The sequence below is a fragment of the Zootoca vivipara genome, chromosome 4 (assembly GCF_963506605.1).
Source record: "Zootoca vivipara chromosome 4, rZooViv1.1, whole genome shotgun sequence".
Taxonomy (NCBI): Eukaryota; Metazoa; Chordata; class Lepidosauria; order Squamata; family Lacertidae; genus Zootoca; species Zootoca vivipara.
In genome coordinates, this window is record NC_083279.1 from 80,933,231 (window position 1) to 80,948,394 (window position 15,164).

Genomic DNA, 15,164 nt, shown 5'->3' on the forward strand with positions numbered 1-15,164 from the left:
ACACTTTATTCCTTTTTACAGTAAGCCCACATCTTACACTTATTTAACCAATAAACCAACACAAGCAAGGTGTTTTCTGCTTCAAAAACAATTTTTAATGAACATCCTTTAGTACTTGCACAAAGCAAGTACTTCAACAACTTGCAACAAAAAAGGTAACTACACTTATCAGGGAACAAACAGTAACAAATCCAAATGAAATTTCTTTATTCTGGTATTTTCATCTAAAGATCTGCATCTGAAAAACAAAAACAAAAATTTCAAAACCTACAACTCTTGTGTTGATGATGTAGTATTAAAATGTTACATGCTCTCCCATAGCAAAAAGCCAAGGTTGGCAACTAGCATCACCACTTGGTGCATGCTTTGCTGCACTAATTTGACAGGGGATGAGGCTGAGGGTCACATTTCTTTTGAGGTAACCTTTCCCTGGCTGCATTTTTAGACATTCCAATCTCTTCCCCCCCTATTCCCTGCAGGGGCCCAGACTCCAAGCTTTCATTTTAAGAAGAGTGTCTACCCCTCTTAAGCAAAATCTGCAAGCAACTGTAAGCAATTTCTATGAAATGAGCAAGTCTGGCTGCTCTTTAATGTTTTTCACCAGTAAGTTAAGTCAGAGCTGTGACTGATGAATTGCTTGAGGTCCTAAAGAGCTTGTTTTCTCAGCCCCTTTAATGCACTTTTCCTCCTTTTATTTTCTAAGCAGATTTTTTTTTCTTGTACAGAAATACAATTATAGGAAAAACTTCACCATGGCCAAACTAAGCCATACAACCCCATAGTAGCCACTGTGTGGCTGGCACCTTGAGCACTCTCAAAATGTGTCTTTTGCTCCAAAAACATTGGTAACTTCTGTTTTATTAAAATGCTAGTTATATTTACTCTGTTCTATGACATTACTTTTTCCTTGCGACTTTTAGACTGTAACCTTGAGGACAGGGGCAGTATTCTTGTTTCTACTGATCTGCAAGCTCCCTTGTGACCCTTTAAAGTTGAAGAGTAGGACAAAAAAGCTTTTAATAGATAAAATTGAATGTGCTTACCTGTCACTAGCTTAATTCAGCAAATCCCATTTCTACTAGTTTCATGTGAACTAGATGCCCATCTTGATATACAAACACAGTATGCTCTGGTGAGTGCGTCTGCAAGGAAGATATATGGCCAACATCAACAGGCAACATTTGAGAATCAGTACATATTAGAGTTTCCAAAACTATACAATGATGTGACTTCTAAACTTCTGTTCTTGGCCATCCAAATCTTGTCTGCTTCCTAAGCAAAACGGGTGACACACAGCTGGAATGGCAGTTTGTATTCCAAGACAGAATTGTAGGCTTTCACTAAGGAATGTTCTGAGAGAATACTGGCACCCCCTTGCCTCACAAAAAGCCCCAAATAGGGAAATGTTTTATAGGCAACATTTATCACTCTTGTATGTAGTATTTCATTTTTAAAATAACCAGTAGAAATGGGTATAACTCCCCTCCCCCAGCACAAACCTTCCTTTTGTCCAATGTGAAACATGACTGACTGGCTGGCTGGATAAATTTGGCAACTTTTATGCTTAGTGCAGTGCCTGAAGTTTTTTTTGTTTTTGTTTATTTTAAAGCTACATAGGTAACAAATACCTGTCCAGAATGGGAAAAGGTAGTGGAAGATTGGGGGGGGGTGATTGAGGAGGGGACAAGAAAGCGCAGCTGAGATACATCCAGTGGTGTGGACAGCAAGTTGCAGAATAATAAGCCTTATGAATGAAAAAAACAGGACTGGACTAAGGCTACACACACACACACACACACACACACACGGAAGCCCTCTAAAAACCATTCAGATGAAATCATACAAATGAGATAGTAATAATTAAAATGCTGGTTCAAATTGGCCTTGGAACTTTACAGGAGACCCTCAACTTACATGGGGGTTGCATTCCAGGGATAGTGTGAAAAGCCAAAATCTTTTGTATAGTTGAAACACAATGGGTTCAATGGAGGGTGGGAGTGCTGTTCCTTCCCCCCGACACCCTCCCGCTTTTAATTTTTTTAAAATCAAGAACGTAAAGCTGAATGTGTACAAGTTAAATATGTGTAAGTTGCAAGTTACTTGCTATTTATTTATTGCATTCCTATCCCACCCAAAGGATCCCAAGGGTTATAAACAATGAAACAGCAAAATACTGTTTTCTTTTAAAAACATTTTAAAAGATCAAATATCCTGATAGCTAAGTAATTTCACGCTTGCCAGGAACAATACATTTCAGCCATCAGCTGTCTGGGTAAACAGGGACTTTTTAAAATCCCACCTGAATACTGAAAGTGGGAAAGGGAATTTACAGTTAAGTCTGTGGATGGGAAGAGTTGGCTGGGATAAAATAAGGGAAGACTTTACCAGTGAAGAAGCATAGAGATTTTTCCCTTGGAAGCAGTCTATCATGGTCCACAAGGCTTCCATGCTCCATTCGGAACAATAAGGAATTTTTTTGTGTGACTCACACAAAGCTGGTTTAAATCCAGCCAGCAGAACTTTGAACGCTTGAGCAGGATACTGCATGAACTCAGGAGGAAGCTGACGTAACCTGAGGCAAAATTAAAGTCAGTGAATAACACTATTCAAGATGACAGCCCACAAGCAATTTGTTAGCCGCTACAAAGTGGTGGTAAAAGGATGTTAATATGTATATTCAGAACAGACCAATGTCCGATTATAGTTTCACCTGTCTTGAATAGCAATTTGCACTAATACATGAGCAATGTATAGATTTACCTGCTTGTGGGCACTGTTTCGCTGGATCCATAGTCAACAAATTCCACCATAATCAAAAGAGGATTGCATTCCTGAATTGAGATGAGCTTTGCTCGATACCAGAAGCCATCACTGTATTTTGCAAGGCAAGGCATGTCTAACAAAGGGAGAAAAGCTGTTTAAATTTCAGCATCCAATGCTGCAACATGGGTGGCTAACCTGCGATCTGGATCTGGCTCCCTAGTTTTATGTACCCCCTATTGCTTTTTTAAGATTATAGTTAATTTGCAGAGGTTTTTTTTAAACTAACTGCTCTTATAAGTTCTGTACTGTGATGCCAAAAGATTCTGTGCCCCCAAATGTGTTACCAATTCTTTTTTTTTTTAAAGCTTTTGACCATGTCCACTTTGATATGCAAAGGGTTGATCATGGGTGAGTGAAGTCCTCCAGCTGAAAAAAGGGTACTCCCTCCTATAACCATTTATACAGTGGTACCTCGGTTTAAGTACACAATTGGTTCCGAAAGTCTGTACTTAACCTGAAGCGAACTTTCCCATTGTAAGTAATGGAAAGTGGATTAATCTGTTCCAGATGGGTCGGCGGAGTACTTAAACTGACGTAGGACTGTATTGCATTGTGGATCACCATTAGCTAAGCAAAACTGGGAAGGCATTAAATAAAATTATCCAAAGGAATAGATTTAGGCCTACGTCCTACATCCTACTCATCTTCCAACATTCTGCTTCACTAGGTGGCTCCCTAGCTCTACTATTATGAGATGTGATAAACTGTAGTTATAGATGGCTACTGTGTGCCAGAAACACTCCACGGCTGTCAGCCCCCTCTCCCAGTCATCACGATCTGGTTTTTTTTTATATCCTGCAAGAAGTGAAGTGACAGCTAAACCACTCGAGAGACTTCCAACACACGAAGGAGAACAGAATAACACACATCAAAACACCCTACTATATTTTAATAAATACTTTCTTTAGTTTAATGGAGCCCAGTATTTATCATGAGACACTTATTGCAACCTCATGGTACTAGCTGTCAGGGTTTAGACAGACGAGGAGGAGTGGTGGCTAGCCCCCCCTGACAAGCCCCCACAGAGGAATCTGAGGAATTCACACCTGGGGAAGACTGGTGGCAGCACTCAGAAGAAGAGCAATCTGTCAGGGAGGAGGGAAGATCAGAACTGCAGCAACAAGTCGATCCAGAACCAGGCCCCAGTCAGGCAGGTTATCAGATGGCCCCTTCCCCTCCCTTCTCTGCAAAGGAACGCAGAGCTGAAAAACGCTGGCTGCAATTAGAAACAGCTGCAGCTCATAAAAAGCGGGGGAGGGAACCTGTTACTTAAGAGAGACCGGCTGGCCACTCCTCAGCGTCTGCAACGTCGTACTGAAGTGCTTAGTTGCCTCGCTCATCTTGTCCTTGGTTCCTGTAATCTTGATCTGGCTTTCCTGACCCCGGCTTTTGGACTTCTGGCTTGAACTGACTTTGGCTACTCTTGACTCCACGTAAGACTTCTGGCTTTCCTGACCCCGGCTTTTGGACTTCTGGCTTGAACTGACTTTGGCTACTCTTGACTCCACGTAAGACTTCTGGCTTCCCTGACCCCGGCTTTTGGACTTCTGGCTTTAACTGACCTTGGCTACTCTTGACTCCCACGTAACTGTCTGACTTCAACTGGCTCTGACCAGACTGTTGACCTTGGCTTATCCGACCGTGTCTGCTGCTCTTCAGTGTGCCTACTTGCTGGCACCCTAACACTAGCATCACTACACTATCTGAAGTTCAGCAGAAATTCAGAGAATTCATTGCACAGTTTTTATAGCAACAAGCATAAATTAACAGCTTTCAAGAGTTTATATGCTGCGAACCGCCCTGAGATCTACGGGTATAGGGCGGTATACAAATTGAATAAATAAGTCTGTTTTCTCTTATTTGATTCTGAATGCAAGCAGACTGTAGAGAAGTTTTGTTCTAAAGTAGTTAAGTAACTTTTTACCTTCAATTACAGAATGTATAAATGCAAATTACTAAGAAATATAATACCTTTCCGAAAATCAGTTAGGAAAGGGATGGACTCCAAGTTCTGATTACATCGACTCAAGGCTTGGTCTAGAGTTTCAAAGTCCCCACTGACTTCTGTGTCCTCTTTATCATCTTGATGGTTGGGACGGTCTCGCTGATCAATGGTAATGTACACCTAGGGGGAAAGTAATTGGTGTCATATATCATAAATATATATCAAAGATCTTGAAGTGAGAGCATCGTCCAACATACAGGATGGATAAGTCTCCCAGTTTTGACTATCTGAATGGAATCAAAATTACTAGAAATACTAGCAAGTGCCCATAAACCATAGGCAACTTCTTAGGCAGTCTTGCCTCATGCTTCAAAAGCTATCGTTATACATCTCAAACAATGGAAGTAACTAAGAGGATCCCAATTCCCACAAGTTCAAGTTCTAAAACACAGGATGAGCTTCTGTGAAAGGATGCAATTACAACAGACCCCGATAACAGCAAAAATATTTACTTCACCATGATACCTCATTAGGTGACACAACATGTGTTACTTTAATTGGAAAAAGTTCTCCAAGAACAGGCAGCGATGGCAAGCTATAGGGTGGCAGTAGGGGAGTATCTACTTCAGACATCAGTAACTCCTAGAAAAAAGGAGGAAGCAGGAAATCTTTATGTGTCTAGAGATGCAAGCAGCAGCAATATGAGCTATGCACAGAAAATGACAAGAAATGCAACTTGGGTGCACTTGAATAAAGTTGGTACCAGTGATGTCTTTTTTTAAAAAAATATATTAAATCTTTATTAATTTTAAAATTGATGCTTTTGAATTATGGTGCTGGAGGAGACTCTTGAGAGTCCCGTGGACTGCAAGAAGATCAAACCTATCCATTCTTAAGGAAATCAGCCCTGAGTGCTCCCTGGAAGGACAGATCGTGAAGCTGAGGCTCCAATACTTTGGCCACCTCATGAGAAGAGAAGAATCCTTGGAAAAGACCCTGATGTTGGGAAAGATTGAGGGCACTAGGAGAAGGGGACGACAGAGGACGAGATGGTTGGACAGTGTTCTCGAAGCTACGAACATGAGTTTGACCAAACTGCGGGAGGCAGTGCAAGACAGGAGTGCCTGGCGTGCTATGGTCCATGGGGTCACGAAGAGTCGGACACGACTAAACGACTAAACAACAACAACAACAATTTTAAAATATAAAACATAACATCCAACTAAAATACAAACCAAAAAATATACAGATAAACAATCATATAAACTTCAAGCATGCTTTATCCTATCTTCCACATTGTCATTTCAACCTAACTTATGCATTTTCTTGTTCACATCTTGTTTGCAATTCGACTTCCCCTTCTCCTCCTCCCTGGCTTCAGATTTATTTACCTTTCCACTGCTTACATGTACTTTCCTCCTGGGAGTTCTACAAGTTATTTGTTTTTAACCCAAGCTCTTTAACATATATTCCAAATTTTCCCCAATTATTTTTAAATTTTTTATTCGAACCACCCCTTATTGAATTTGTCAATTTGGCTAATTCAATATAACTAATTACTTTCTCTTGCCAATTTCTAATGGTGGGAACTTCCTGGCTTTTCCATAACTTAGCAATTAGGATTCTTGCTGCCGCCACTGAATACAGAAATATCTGGGGAAGATAGCAACTATCAAAATGAACATCTTGCCAAGAATGGAGGTGCCAGAAGGAAATAGACACATTCACACATATATGGTGGTATTGTTCTAAGATAAAGCCTTTTTGGAATGGGGTATTAGAAGAGTTAAAGAAAATATTTAAATATAATATAAAGAAAACTCCAGAGGCTTTCCTACTTGGAATGGTTGGTGAAGAAGTGGAAAAGAAAGATGAAAAGATGGTACCAGTGATGTAATGGAGACTATTCTGTGCAAGACTCACTATTCAGATTGGTGTGCTATTTGGGGAGCAAGGAAGAGAGCTTGTTTGTGCAGTTTTAAAATGCTGGGAAAATGCAGTATGATGCATTTCATTAAAGATGTCCAATTTGGGCTAACCACCACCAACTGCACACTTAATGTACACCCTATCCCAAAACCTACTTTCAGGAAAGGCATCAAAACTGACCCAATGTCTCCCCACCGCAAAAACCTTACAGACTTGATCCACTCAAAACAAACTATAATGGATGTTAGTGGCTGGCTGGGGTCACAAAAGTTGGGAGATACCAAACTGGCTTCAACACATTATCAAGCTAATTATTAGCTTGAAAACCAAGAAATCCATTGACATATTTTAACATTTACCTCATGACTGATTTCACAGTTTTGCTCCAAATGATCTTCTTCACTGCAATAGGTTATAGCCTAGAACATATGAGAAAGAAAGAAGTTGTTTTAATTTCTAAAAGTATATTAACTGACTTGCAAGCTAATGCCTGCAAGCAGTGGTTTGTCTCAAAACATTTTCAATCCCTTGGATTGCAATCTAGCATTCTGGGGAAAAATAAAATTTCTGCCGAAACATCAGGGCTAATCTGGTGCATAGTGCACTTGTGCAGGTACAATACAAGCCCTTAAACAAAACCATTAACACCTTATAACTGCAGGGTGGGGACCAAATGTGGACAAACTACCCCCAGGTAGGGGAGCACGTGTCCCCCACCGGAGGAACTACCCCTTAATTTTGAGCTTGTTACCTTTTTACATACATCTTGCATTGGGTAGCAAATTGCTTTTGGATTTAATAAGGAATTACATTGTTTGATTTGCCAGCCATTGCAACAGTATTAACTACCAACTGAAAACACTGGATATGACGTGGAACTGTAATGCAGGAAAAATAGGCAAACTAAATAACATACCCATGTTAAGCTTTATATCAATCCTAGAGCTGAAAGAAAAGATTACCAGTTTTGGCAAGTGACCGGCATCATCTTCACTAATGCAATGTTTATGGTACGCCATGAAAGACGAGAGCGACATTCCAGAGAAACAGAGTTTAACGGATACTTTATCCCATGGGCTGTCTGAATGTTCCTGTTAAAGCCAGGCAAAAGATTACTGCATTATCAATTCTGCTACTGTTTTAACCTCAAAAAGTGGGCCTATGGCTGAACAGAACAAAGCTACTCACAGAACCCTTAAGAACAGATACACCAAGTACTCAAGTGGAAGCATAGAAAAAGCAAAGTATATGGCACAGTACAATTCCATTGCTAACCAAGTGGCATGTATCTTACGGAATTTCCTCCTAATGTTTTTCATATTTGTTTCTAACATTTTATGGTTCTGCTATTTGTCTGATATCACTCTTGATAATAACATGGCTTGTTCTGTAACTCTGTCTTACCCCATCTCCTAATTTCATAATTAGTAACGCAGCAGTTTGATTCAAAGCCTATTAATATTCACAATTCAGTACAGTAAGCTTGCATCTTATGCAAGGGTTCAGTTCCAAGGCAAGCCTTTGGATCCCCCCCCCAATGCTTCTGGCCCAGCTTTGGGAAGGTGGTGCAAGAGCTCCAGCAGGGTCCTAGAGTCCCCACACCCCCTTCCCAAAGCCTACTAAGTGCTTGTTCAGCTTTGGGAGGGAGGGCTCTGGGTAAAAGGTAAAGGACTCCTGGATGGTTAAGTCCAGTCAAAGGCGACTATGGGGTGTGGCACTCCTCTTGCTTTCAGGCCGAGAGAGCTGCCATTTGTCTACAGACAGCTTATGTCATGTATCCAGCATGACTAAACTGCTTCTGGCGCAACGGAGCCCTGTGACGGAAGCCAGAGCGCATGGAAACGCCGTTTACCTTTCTGCCGCAGTGGCACCAATTTATCTACTTGCACTGGTGTGCTTTTGAATTGCTAGGCTGACAGGAGCTGGGACCCTGCTAGAGCCCTCGTGCCTCCTTCCCAAAACCAGGTAAGTCTGTGGATCACAGCTTTGTGCAGGTGTAGGGGAAGGGTAATAAACAGGGAATTGGTTTCCTCCACTCTCCATGTGTAAGTAAGTGTAAGATGCGGGTTTACTGTAAAAAGGAATAAAGAAAAGGGAACTGAACCCTCTTCCCCTTCACCATCTGTTACCACAGGATCTTACTTTACTTCCAAAGGCTCTGTTCTATTATCAGAAGTAAATTAAGAATACCTGAATCATGAAGTGTGAAGGTTGACTACTCCTCCCCTACAGGCCCCATTTCATATTATGGAAAAGTCCTCCCCATCCCTTATTTTATAAATGAACAGGACAGGAGAAAAAAACAGGAATGCACTTGTCACATCGTAATTGGTTTTGAAAGTGAAATAAATCCAAAATATGTGCAGCTTGCTCTTGGAAGTCTAAGAGGAAGTCTAAATCTGACAAAATCCACCGGCAGAAATGATTTTTTTGTTGTTGGGGGTGGGGGACTGATTGCAAGAGAAGCAGGACTTACACAATTTGTTTTTATGCTTACCATAATATTTATTTCAACAAGCCTTTTCGTAAGTAGTTCTTGAAGAAGTTCAACTGCATCCTGCTGCCAAACAGTTCCAACCTGGATAACCAAGGTAGAAAAATCACCAGCACATCAGTACATTATGTAAAAACACTCAGGACTGGCCCTATCTTGGAGATTAGAATGGTTTCAACATTATAAGGGAAAAATTAAGTTCCTTTTAACCAAACGTCAGTTTCTGCTTCAAATGCCAAAATGTCTTGTGCAAAACACCTGCCGTGTTCTATATGATCTAATCCCTGAGATTTATACAGGAAGTATATGGCAGACAAGACCTCCATTTCCTTTCTGCTAACAGGAATGGTATGTTGGGCTATTGCTCCACCTTCTGACCAAGGCAGGAACAAACACTATGGAAATGGGTTGGGCTCTCATTATGCTCTTGTTTCCTGCCTTCCTCAAAGTTCAGTTATGTTCATACAGTAGTTGCTCCTGTTTATCTGTTCTCAGGCCAGTGTCTCCTCAGGGTAGTGAATGGCACTTCAGTCTTTACATGAAGCCAAACTTCAAAAATAAGTAAATAAATGAATAAATAATTTATACCCCGCCCATCTGGTTGGGTTTCCCAATCTGGGCAGCTCCCAACTGAATATTAAAAACACAATACAGTACAGCATTAACCATTAAAAACTTCCCTACAATTCCCTGGGACATGGCCTGGGACATTGCCCAGTGACTATTACAGCCATGCTATAGCATGATGCCATTGTTTAGACTACGACAGGAAAGTGATATGTCGACTTTAAAATACTGCTTTGTGGAATAGCCTGCCACCCTTTTAGCACAATCTTTTAAGGGTTTTCTCTTGAGCAGTTTTTCCATTTGCAGAAAATCCAGAAGCGTTCTGGAACTTACGAAGGCACAAGCGTTGCATATGTAATTGTTTCTATGCTCACTGTTCACAAGACCAGGTGCTTAGTACATTTCAAAATGCAGCCTCTACTCACTGGTACAGTTTTATAGAGCTGACACGGTATGGAAAATGGTGGTATGTCTGCATACAAAACAGTTGGATAGAGATGACATTGAGGAATCTTCTCAATATAGCCATAGTCCAAGTACAGCACCTACACAAAAAGCAACACAACCAGCAGATTAATTCCCAAATTTCATGATGTGATTCTTTTCTGTTTTTAAATGCATGCCAGCCAGGCACAACAGACCCATCCTTCGCTTATTTACCCTAGAGGTAGTTTTGGGAAGTAGGCATGACCTAACTGTTGGGGAAGAGCTATTGAGTCTCTTTAAGGCTGGTTTCTACCCACCCACTCCAGCACCATGGAGTACCGGTACTTGAACACTGCTGGTGGTCTTGCTGGGCTGCTTAATTATTTTTCTGCCTGCTGTAGCAATTGCAATGCACTATGCTGAATGAGTCTTAATTGCATTTTCTTGCTTCTTTTATTGTATTATATTTTACTGTATTACAATTTGAATTCTTCAGAGACATGCTGCAGCTCACACAGAGTTTGGGAACTTCTGCTTTAAAGGAAGTAAGTACCTCAATTACAAAATCATGAATTGTGCAAGTTTAGTGAAGCTATTTATTAACACGCAAATTTATCAGGACACATGGAAGAATTACAGTACAGGCAACACCCCCCCCCCAAATTATTATCATGCATCCAATGTATGTGCAACCATGCCCATCTTGGAAGAGACCCCAAAAAGTCAGTGGGGTGTTTGCAGGCTTTTTCAATGGCGTTTCAAATATACACGTCACTTAAACGTGCACTGCCTTGGAACATAACCCCTGCGTAAATGGGGGCTTGCCTGTGCTCGAGTGTTCTCTCCTGCATCTCCCATTGTTAGCTTCCTTTGTTTCATCTATAGAATTTCTAGATCACTCATTATACAATGCTCAGAGCTTTACAGACAGAATGTTCTACCACGTTCTCTACTCCTCCTGGGCTTAAGGGAAAGCTTGACACAGAATAATGACCACCCCTACACTTGCCTGATACGTAATGTGGTGAGGTGGTAGCAAACATCCCTTACTTCTAATCAAAACTCATACTAAGAGGTCATGAATATGCCTTATCCCAAACCGGACCGCTGATCCATCTAGCTTAGTACTGTCAACACCAACTGAGACCAGATTGCCAGGGCTTTGGGCAGGAGAGATTCCCAGAGCTACCTGGAGATGCTAGGAATGAGCTAGGGTCCTTCTGCATGCCAAGCAGGTGCTCAACCAGTGAGCTTTGGTTCTTCCCTATTCAGGGAATGCAATTATTGTCACACCAGTCTTACCTTGGTAATGCCGCTGCCAACTTCCATAACTTCCCCTCGATACCACAATGTATCTGCTGCTCTTACAACACAAGCTTCTCCCCTTTTCCAACTGTAGGGTTCCAAAAGACCTAGACATTTGAAGTTCTTCTGTATATCACTCATCAGCATATTTAGCTGCTGCTCTGGAGAAAAATGCCAAGAAGTGAGCTTTGTTAAAGCTATTTATATGATCACTTTTAACCAAGTTCCATATATTCGTATAGTGGAATATCAATATAATGGCTTAACAGAATAATTTAAGAGTTGCAACATAAAATATATTTGAATTAAATGCTTAAATTTCCTTGAAGTATGAGTGGCAGCATTATTTACACTTTAGGAGAGGCTGGTCTAGTTCAGAGAAAGTAGAAACAGTCAAGAAAGAGGCAATCCTTCTCCCAGGTGAGGATTTTTGAGGGGCCTCTTTTGCCACTGTTTCTACTCTCCATGCAATAGTCCCGTCTCTGCTACTGTAAAAATGCTACCTCTAAATATAAATTACTTCATGATATACTGGCATTGTGGGTTTTATTATTATTAAAAAGCAGGTACTCATTTGCATACTGCATGTATAGGGGAAGCATTTAATGTTTGATATTTTATTATGTTTTTAATATCCTGTTGGAAGCTGCCCCTTCAGTTTTTGAAAAGGCAGTTTTCGCCAACTTAATGCAAGAATATCTAACTGTTTAGAAGAAAGATACTGCCACAACCTTTGGTTCATTTCCAGGGTTGTGTGTTACTGAGCTTCATCTTTCCAGAATGAGCGAAACACTGTCCAGTCTTTGTTAAGATTTTGTAATAAATGTGGGTGGAGAGGCCCGGCCAGATGGGCGGGATATAAATAAATAAATAAATAAATAAATAAATAATAATAACAACAACAATGTACAAAATAGGACTGTCTGTTAACGAACACATGGCTGGCAATGGACTCCTGTGACATTCAATTATATAAATCCAGATTTGTCACCACTATTGCTGGAGCAGGTGCAGTGAAAGGCACCCTCTTTCATTTATGGAAGGCATAGGCCAGTTTCCCAAACTTGGGGAAAATCGTTCCTAGCTATCAGGACCAGTAGTCAGAGATTATGAGAATTGTAGTCCAAAAACAGCTGGAGACCCAAGTTTGGGAAAAACTGGCATAGGCAATGGTGCAGACTTCCTGGCACACGATTTTTTGCTTCTGTTGGTTTCATTTTCCAGCAATTTGTAGTACTTGATCCTATTCTGCTGCTTTCTCTTTAGAATGAGTAGTGTCATATAAAAGATTTGATACTCCTAGTGGCTGCAACTTGAAATCATGGCTCACTCAAGGATTTGAGTGGCTGCTCAATTAAACATTTGTGTGCTAGGGTCTGGGCAACTGGCTCTGGCTGAAAAATTAACAATGCAGAAAAGCGAGGGGAGAAATACACACAGACAAGTTCTCAGCAACACGGTTCCAATTTAGTATATATGCAAGCACTGAGATAAAATGCTTTGGCGACCAGCGAACAATGTCTCCTTTTGGAGGGACTCTGGTTTCTGGTCTCAAAGTTTGTTTCCTTTCTCTGCATCCAACTCTGGCTGCTTTTCCTGCTATGATGTTGAGCTGTGGCACACAGCTCAGTTTATGTTGTTTTGCAAGGTTTGTGTTGTATTTTACTGATACAAATCAGTAAATATCAAAAGTTAAGAAAATTATGTACAGTACTAATGCTGCAATTGCATATCATCACTGCAGTACAACATTTTGCCTTTTACCTTGTGACTTTGGAATCACATAAATAGTTCCAGTGTCTGAAACGCAGCTGACTACAGCACTGAAGATGGCTGAGGAAGGGATGGCTGGTGGTTTGTAGGCTTCAACTGTTACAGGGCGAGTCAAAGAGACTTTCAGTTCTTGCTCTTTGTGATCTGTGATCGAAGGATCAACGTCTTTCTCTGGTTTGGAAGAGGCTGGTGTACATTCTGTGTCTGCAAGCAATTGGCTTACGTCTACATTCTCTTGCTGGAAGGGCGTGTCAGGTGGCTTCTCAAGGGATGCTGTACTAGATGCTCTAAGGGAGCTTCAACAGAAAATAGGTCATCCAGTAATGGAATCAAATAAAATTCAAGTTTTAATTTTATTTCTAGCCCAAAGACTTTTTCAGGCCAATTCTTTTCTTGAATTCTGCAGCTTAGGAAAGTTACTAAGGGGACCTGACCCTGAACTTACCTACTCATGGGGCAACTTTGACAGGTGGGTAAGACCACCTGCCTATCATTCACCCAACATCATGAAGTAATTATCTCTATCTAGCTTTTCCAAAGAGATAGATGATACTTGGTGAAAAATACTCTCTAATACCTTTCTTAAAGAGTTCTATTGCTAGTTAGTCCTCAATACTATTGATAAACTAAACCGAGTCTGAGGTGCTAGCAGCTGTTGGCTTTGTTAGGAATTAGTAAAATTAAACTTATTCAAGTAACAAATAATAATACTTCAAATTTATATAGTTCATTTCAAATGTTCAAAGCTTTTTTTATATCAAGCATATCAGTTATTACAATGTTCTTATATATTATAAAGCCACAGGTGATAGCTTTGCCCAAGTGGTTTTCTCTGAACAAAGGAAGGAAATGAACTTAGGCTTCAATAGGAAGGAAGTGCTAAATACTTCCTTTGAAGTCACACTGTTTCCTGCCTTCAAGAGATAGGAAGTGCTAAACTCACTTGGAGACATCCAGCACCCAAGAGAGCATAAATATTCTGAAAAATGCATACCTTCTTTTTCTAAATGCCAAACCTTCTTTAATCATGTATTCCGAAATGTCAGTATATAGCCCTCCATCTTTGCTAAAAACTTTCACAGGTAAAGGTGACGTGTTACTTTCCTGGGATAAAACATACTTCTTGTAAGAAAAGGCAGCTATTGTTGGTTTTGCATTACTACTATAAAGTGAAACAAAGTTCTTCAGTGTGCAGCAACTGGCCAAACCATCAAATTAATACATAGCAAACTGCTAGTTTACTGACGTATGTCAGGAAATGCAACAAATCCTAGATACTTGTGCTGAGTTCACAACTTCTATATATTAGTAAATGAAATTGTAGACAGGCACAAGCTTCTGTGAGAAGAGTATGGCTAACTTTCCAAAAATATGTATTTATGACTGGACAGAAGTAGTACTGGATTACCACATTCAGGAATAAATGGGAAAGGAATTGAGTAGACTATTATTATTATTATTATTATTATTAAATTAGTATACTACCCTTCATCTGTAAATTGCAGGGTAGTTCACAGCATAAAAATGTAAGATAAAAACACAAAACATGTAATAAAACAAGATCAAATTTGGTGAGAAATGTTTAGAACTGGGGCATCTTCTGTTTATTTAAAATGTGTTCCCTTCACCACCAGGCCTGATTTAAACCATCCTGAGCAAGTACAGTGACAGAATTTGGGAACCCTCTCTATTCTAACCGATGGGATAGGCAATTAGGAAGCCAAGTACTGTCATCCAGACTTAAGACAATAATTTGTATTCCCAGATGTACTTACAGGTAGGACATTAACATACATCATACAGAGCAATTGAAGAGAATGTTGATGACATCTCTGCATGATACTCTTTGCTAGATATCAAACACTAGCCTAGATGTCACCCTGTTTGCAGATAAACCAGATA

At 40.3% G+C, this 15,164-nt stretch overlaps 1 protein-coding gene across 3 annotated transcripts in view; it reads right to left on the reverse strand.

Moving 5' to 3' along the window:
• Positions 1 to 31: 31 nt before the first annotated feature.
• The window catches only part of RNF17 (ring finger protein 17), a 40,833-nt gene continuing 25,700 nt past the window's right edge, over positions 32 to 15,164 (reverse strand). For 2 of the 3 annotated variants that reach the window (XM_060273834.1, XM_060273836.1), the window contains 13 exons: positions 14,257 to 14,366; positions 13,254 to 13,558; positions 11,487 to 11,650; positions 10,184 to 10,303; positions 9,195 to 9,275; positions 7,660 to 7,788; positions 7,057 to 7,116; positions 5,294 to 5,410; positions 4,795 to 4,948; positions 2,761 to 2,896; positions 2,386 to 2,572; positions 1,044 to 1,142; positions 32 to 238 (listed from right to left, as the gene is read on the reverse strand). In XM_060273834.1, coding sequence (XP_060129817.1) covers positions 1,050 to 1,142; positions 2,386 to 2,572; positions 2,761 to 2,896; positions 4,795 to 4,948; positions 5,294 to 5,410; positions 7,057 to 7,116; positions 7,660 to 7,788; positions 9,195 to 9,275; positions 10,184 to 10,303; positions 11,487 to 11,650; positions 13,254 to 13,558; positions 14,257 to 14,366 — 1,656 coding nt within the window. In that variant the 3' untranslated portion in view covers positions 32 to 238; positions 1,044 to 1,049. The remainder of the gene's footprint in view (positions 239 to 1,043; positions 1,143 to 2,385; positions 2,573 to 2,760; positions 2,897 to 4,794; positions 4,949 to 5,293; positions 5,411 to 7,056; positions 7,117 to 7,659; positions 7,789 to 9,194; positions 9,276 to 10,183; positions 10,304 to 11,486; positions 11,651 to 13,253; positions 13,559 to 14,256; positions 14,367 to 15,164) is intronic. The other variant, XM_060273835.1, reaches the window with a different exon arrangement.